Source organism: Bos taurus, chromosome 2 (genome assembly GCF_002263795.3).
Source record: "Bos taurus isolate L1 Dominette 01449 registration number 42190680 breed Hereford chromosome 2, ARS-UCD2.0, whole genome shotgun sequence".
NCBI lineage: Eukaryota > Metazoa > Chordata > Mammalia > Artiodactyla > Bovidae > Bos > Bos taurus.
Window position 1 is genome coordinate 71,235,718 of NC_037329.1, and position 6,852 is coordinate 71,242,569.

General features: G+C 55.4%; 1 protein-coding gene across 1 annotated transcript; it reads left to right on the forward strand.

Moving 5' to 3' along the window:
* Positions 1-478: 478 nt before the first annotated feature.
* Positions 479-6,551, forward strand: TMEM37 (transmembrane protein 37). Its single transcript, NM_001034744.2, is given in 2 exon segments — positions 479-559; positions 5,581-6,551. Coding segments are annotated over 2 exon segments (612 nt in total). The 5' UTR covers positions 479-538; the 3' UTR covers positions 6,172-6,551.
* Positions 6,552-6,852: the final 301 nt, after the last annotated feature.

Genomic DNA, 6,852 nt, shown 5'->3' on the forward strand with positions numbered 1-6,852 from the left:
GCGTCCACCCAGGGGCCCCGGCGGGGGGGAGCAGCCCCGCCAGCAGCCCCGCCAGCAGCCCGGCCAGCAGCTTGCTGATACCCAGGGCCCCTCCCCGCCCCTCCCTCTCCTCCCCGCCCCTCCCTCTCCTCCCCATCCACCGTCTCCTCGCCGCCCCTCCCTCTCCTCGCCGCCCCTCCCTCTCCTCCCCGTCCCCAGTCTCCTCCCCGTCCCCAGTCTCCTCGCCGCCCCTCCCTCTCCTCCCCGTCCCCCGTCTCCTCCCCGTCTCCCTTCTCCTCGCCGCCCCTCCCTCTCCTCGCCGCCCCTCCCTCTCCTCCCCGTCCCGGGTCTCCTCGCCGCCCCTCCCTCTCCTCGCCGCCCCTCCCCTCCCTTCCCTTCCCCGCTCCGCCCTTCTCCCGCCCCGCCCTCCGACCCACCCTGCGCCCCGGCGCCGCCCCCTGAGAAGAAAATTCCCAAGCCGCGAGGGTCTGCCTCAGCAGATCTGCGCTAGGGATCGTGGAGGCAGCTGGCGGGAGTTCGCGAAGAGCCCGGGTGCGGGATGACAGCCCTCGGCGTTCAGGTGAGCGAGCGGCCGCGGTGAGAGCGGTAGGAGTGCCCTGCCAGGGTCCGAGGGATAGTCAGGAAGCCACCTCGGACCACTCTTCCACCCCAGCACTGTTCTGTGGCTCGGTCTTGTCGCTTGGGTCCTTCGCACACCCGAGGCTCCCAAAAGTCTCGGGGTCGGGGGGTTGTCTTACTTCTCTTTGGGGTTCTCTGTTTCCATCGGTTAGGTTTAACAGAAGGGTCCCTCTTAAAAGGGGGCGCTTTGGGGGCAGAGAATGGACGGAATCCACTTGTAGAGTGAGGTTCGCTCCTCAGAGGAGAAGGCATGTCTCGGGAAGCCAGAACTTTCCTGAACCCAGGCCAAAAATACCATCTCCCCTCCGCAAAATTGACTTTTGGGGGGACGGGGACGGGGGTGGATTCGCTGGGACGCGCGGAAACCTGGAAACAGACTGTAGTGAGGTGAGGGGCCGGCATTGCAGAGATGAGGTTTCCCAGTGATGCGAGGCGTTTGCTGAAGAACCTGCCCGTCTCCCTCCGCCCCTCTGGAGTACAATTCTCCTACCCGGCAGCCGAGCCTCCATAGCAGACGCGTCCCGCCCACGCGTGTCCCGACCTGATGGTCCTGGCGGTCAGAGCCCAGCAAACTCAGCCCGCGAGCGCTCAGAGCGCCACAGCACTGACCCCAGAGCTCCGCCCAGTTTACAGGTGCGGAGACTGAGGCTCAGGTGAAGTGACCTGGAGGTGGCGGCCAGCTCAGCCCCAGAAGCGAGTGAGAGCCAGACTTGGCCCGAACAGGAGAAACTCCACCCACAAGCCGCCCGCAAACCTCCTGCGGCTGGGATTCAGCAGCCCGAGAGCGGGATGCAGCGAGTTACTCCCTACTGTTCTGGGCATAATCTGAAGTCCCGACCGGTCTGCCTCCGGACCTTCTGCGTGGAGGGTGGGATCTGGTGTGGTCCCGCCTCGAAGAGCCGGCGGCCCAGCTGGGGAGAGAACTTGCAAACAGGATTTAGATGGGTCCCGGGAAGTGAGTGCTAGATTAGAAACTGCGACAGGATTAAGGGCTGGGGGAGAGCTTCTTGCCGGGCTGGGAGGGGCAGGAAGACTGGTAGCCAGGTTGAAGGACTTGATTTTTAGCGAAGGATGGAGAAGGGGGTTGGGGGTGGGCGGAAAAGATGAAGTTAAAACCCTGGAGCGCTACTGTCGGCTGGCAGGGCGGGGTTGGGGGCGCGGGCTGTGTTTGAAGACAGTCGCTGACACTTAGGAGCACTTAACACTGAACCACAGGCTTGGGACTGTTCTATGCAGTTGCGGTGTTCAGAACTCGGTTCAGCTCCACCATGAGGGCAGAAGCAGGACTAGTTATCTCCAGGGATAAATAACTTGTCAAAGAGCTAAAAACCAAGCAGACTGGCTCCTGTACCTCTCTGACCAGTGTCCTGGGGTCATGCTGGCGTGAATGGGCTTACTGTTTAGGAAGCTGTAGAAGGGATTTTCTGTGTGGCTCAGTGGTAAAAAAAAAAAAAAAAATCCACCTGCCCATCAGGAGACCCAGGTTGATCCCGGGTGGGGGAAGCTCATTCCAGTACTGAAATGGCAACCCATTCCAGTACTCTTGCCTAGAGAATCACAGGGACAGAGGAGCCTGGCTACAATCAGTGAGGTCCCAAAGAGTGGGACGCGACTCAGTGGCTGAGCACAGATGGATTTCCAGCTGATGAGGAGAAGGGCCTGACCTGGCCTTGGGCTAAGTGAGCAGTCGGGGGTTGGGGCAAATAAGGAGGGAGGGGTAATGTGAAGAATGAGTAGTGAGCAGCCCAGAGTGTCTACTTAGGGGTGGATGGAATCAGATGGGGTCCTGAGTTGTAGAGGAAGACAGGATCTTGGCAGTGGACTCAGCAGCCCAAGAGTGTCAAGTGACACTGTTCTACAGGTCACATTCAGGGAGCTGGATGAAAAGGGAAAATGCCTCTTCCTTTTTTTTTTTTTTAGTGGAGCAAGTCCAGGCCCTGAGACTAAAGTGACTTGCCCAAGGTCACAGAGCTGGGCAGGGCAGTATCAGGGACAGGGCTCAACTGCCCTCATCCTGGGTGGTCCACAAACCTTCCACTGACCATGGTGAGGCTCAACTGCCCTCCAGGAGAGGATTTCAGGCCTTAGATGGCTCAAAGCTCAGGTGTGGGGGGCAGTGGTAGGGAATGAGGACTCAAGATACCTTATTATTCCTAATATTAGGACTAGGCTGTGGTAAATCAGGACTGCTCATGTGCCAAGCATCTTTATATACATAATCTCATTTAATCCTTGGGAGTTTTATTGGTGTCAGAGTTTGAATGATGCCCTACTTTGGGATGGGAGGGGGAAAATGACCTGATGTCAGCTGTCTTTCTGAATGTCTGAGAGCCTGAAGATTAAAGTCCAATCTGTGCCCAGGACAGGTGGGGCTGAGCACAGGACGGCATGTGCTTTTTCTCCAGACAGTATGATGTCCAAGGTCAAAAGGCCTCTGGGTGCTGTATTCTTGTGACTTGTTGCCTGCGTCTGGGGTTTTCCCATCCTACAAACTTAACAACCTCTAGGGGTGTTATAACCTCGCGAGGTGCCTTCATGGCTATGCTTTCCTGCAGCGGTCACTAACCCCTACAGAATGTAGATGAGAAACAAGAGTCAAGGGGGCTAATAAACCTTGTTGCAAAGACAAACACCTTTGTGGTTTGTAATCAGAGGTTTCAAAGCTCCCTTGGTTTTCCTAGCAGTAGAGCTAAATTTTCTATTGAAATCCAGTACAGACTCAGATTCCCAGTGGCTCTGGCAGGAAAAAGAGATCTGATGGGTTGAAGTGAGGGGCCCCCTCCCCCTGCTAAGAGACAAGGAGACATGGTTTGAGAACCACAGCCTAGATTCCCTCCTGAATGCTCTTTACAGCACACCAGGCTGCCTTTATGTCTGGATCTGCATCAGTGTCCTTGGGTGTCCCTCAGTCCCCCCCACTCCTTTTCCTCACCATCATACTGAGCCCCTCACACGATGGCCCAAGTCAGTATTTATTGGTAGCATGCATCCCCACCCCAACCCCCGCACATGATACAGCTGTTGAGCCGCTATGCCAGGCTTTACTGTGACATAGGTCAATGCTCTTGGGCAGGTCCCTTGGCCTCTGTGACAGTTGCCATCTTTGCATACCCCCCATGAAGTTTCCTACTCCACCAGACTAGTTTGTTCCTTTTTTTTTTTTTTTTTAATGAAAAAGCAGCTATTCCTTCTTTTTTTTAAGTGGTGGCGAGCCTAGAGGCTACTCTTGATCGCGGTGCCCAGGCATCTCATTGCAGTCACTTCTCTTGTGGAGCACAGGCTCTAGGCTTAATTGTGGCACTCGGGCTTAGTTCTTCTGGCATGTGGAACTGTCCAAGACCAGGGATTGAATGCTTGTCCCCTGCATTGGCAAGCAGATTCTTATCCACTGTACCACCAGGGAAGTCCAGACTTGGGTTTAAGGGTGAAATGGGATCCTAACTTAGGCAAAAGTGCTGAAAGCAAACAGGATTCTTTCCTGTACCCCTGGGGCTGCTAAGGTGGGCAGGTTAGCAGGCAGCCTGATGTTCCTGCTGGGGCTCTGACCACAGGGTCTCCCAGGAGCGTGGCCTTGTTTTCTGCCCCTCACTGAGGGGGTGGCCCAGGCCTGCCTCTGGAAGCCTCCGTTTGCACGTGGGTAGGGCTGACCCTAGAGTCCCCTTTTGGTTGGTTTCCCTAGCAGTGATCATCACGCTAGTTTTGAGTTTTCTGCTTTGCTTACCTCCCAAACCAAGGTGTAACCTGGGCTGCTTCCACACTCACTGTAAAGGACATAATTTAGGACTGGGCAGGGGATGGTTTAAAGGGAGCTTCGGGTGAAAGTGGCAGTGGTTGCAAACTTGACGTTCATTTATCTCATGGCTCTTGAGCACAGTGCCAGGTGCTAGGGAAAGGCCCTGGCCTCCTGGAGACCTCAGTCTCCGAGTGAGACAGTCAATAATACACAACCACTATTCAGACAGAAATAGGTAACTTGCCAGAACGGTTCCTCTGAGAGTGACCAGAGGGAGTCCCTTCTGCGTTGGGTGGTTACAGAGCTGTTTCAGTCGAGATATGAAGAATGGAGAAAGGGGGGCAGCCAGAAGAGCCTTTCAAGTAGAAGAGCCAGTAGGTGAGGAAGAAAGTTCTAGGTTTGTCCTCAGCATGGGAAGAGGGCCCTGTGCCTGAACAGGGTGGTGGGGAGGATGCTCTGGGAGGGCTTGTGGGCCATCTAAGGCCTGCTACTCTTTGAAGCATTCCTTTTGCTTCTGGGTTGGGGGACTGTGACTGGAGGGTGCCTCGGGGTTGTAACAAGAGACACCTCACTGGGCGCTTGGCCCAGGTTGCCAGGAGAGAGGACAGTGCACTTTTCAGGGCTGAAACCAGAGACTGAAGGGGAGCCCCAGGGACTCCCCTTCCAACCCCAGAAGCTGCTGGAATACTTAGTGGTGGCATGTTCTGGGTGGGGTACAGGCTAAGCCAGACTAAAGGGTAAAGTGCAAACATCACTGAGCACCTGGGTCCTGGCAAGTTCAGAAGGTACAGATTTGGATGAAACTAGGGGAGACCAGGAGCCAGGGGAGGAAACCATCACTGATGTGCTAATAACTCTGTGTAGTGTTCTTGTTTTGCATATAAAGAAACCAAGGCTGCCTGCTGGCTCAAGGTCACAACAGCCAGGTCAAACAGGTTTTCTGACTTCAGGACGGGCTAAAGAGTATAGACAGGCAAATGGAATTTGGGCTTTTTATTCATTATAAAATCATTAAAGAAAGGGCAGGGAACTCTTTACCTGATAAATAACTGGATCCACAGACAATGCTTATAGGTCTTGAATGGAGGGTGGGCCGGGAGCAGGCTGGATGGGAGAAGGGTTCCAGTGGCAGTGGGAATCTGAACCGCATGTTGTGGGTCCTCCCTGAAGAGGCTGGTGGGGTGTGGCAGGGGGCCCTCCCTGACATGTTGCCCCATGCTGTCTTCCAGGCACAGAGGCTGCTGGGCCAAAGGGGGCCCCACCGGTCCTTCTTTGAGTCCTTCACCCGAGCCCTCATCACCCTGTGTACATCCCTGGCTGTGGTCCTCTCCTCCATCTCCATCTGCGATGGCGAATGGCTCCTGGCAGGTGACCACCTCTTCGGACTGTGGCGCTTCTGCACTGCCTCCAACCAGACGGAGTTGCACTGCCTCCGAGACCTGAGTCAGACCCAGGTGCCCTGGCTGGCCTCGGGCCTGGTTGTGGCCCGCATCGTGGCCACCTTGGCTGTGGTGGTCGCCATCTTTGGCCTGGAGTTTCTCATAGTGTCCCAGGTGTGTGAGGACTCCCTCGCTTGGCGGAAGTGGGCTATGGGCTCCACCCTCCTACTCATCTCATTCATTCTCTCCTTTGGGGGCCTCCTGAGCTTCCTGGTCCTTCTCAGGAGCCAGGTCACGCTCTTGGGCCTCACCCTGATGTTCTGGAGCGACTTCACAGCTTCCTTCCTTCTCTTCCTGAATGGTATCAGTGGCCTGCACATCAACAGCATCACCCACATCAACAACAGCATGCATCCCTGGGGCCTGCCTACAAAAGTTTAGGACCTCCTCCAAGGACATCAAGTTACGGGAAAGCCTGCCTATGAAGGGACTTTTCCAGACTTCCCTGGTGATCCAGTGGTTAAGACTCTCTGGGCTTCCAACGCAGGGGACACGGGTTAGATCCCTGGTTGGGGAACTGAGTCTCACATGCTGTGCAGTGCGAGGGGTGGAAAAGATGAGACTTTTCTAATTCCAGCATGTGACATTCAAATTGATGCCTCTTGGCCTTGGTATGTTTGGGCCAGTGGTCCAGGGGTCTTTGCAGCTGGTCTGCAGCCCAGAGGTCAGGTGGGAGCCTCCATGCCACCAGCTGCACCAGTTTATCCACAGCCATGTTATATAGGATGTTGATTTTACAAGAATAAACATATTTGAAAACCTTTACTTGAACCCTTCCTGGGATGGGAATAGACCAGGAAGCAGCTCAGGTCACTGCAGGTCACTGCAGCCCAGGCCGGCTGCACAGGGAAGCACAGTTCACACCTGTTTTATTGACCTGCTGGGATGTGGGCTGTAGGGTCCCTGGGCCTCCTGGGACACTAAGAGTGAATCATCCTTCCAGCAAAGGGTGTCCACTTAGTGCCTAAGACTTTCTACCACCAGCTCAAAGGGCCTTTGCATTTTCCCTGCTTTAGCTTTGGTCATGCCAGGGAAGCAGAGTTCAGGATTGCTTGCATATAG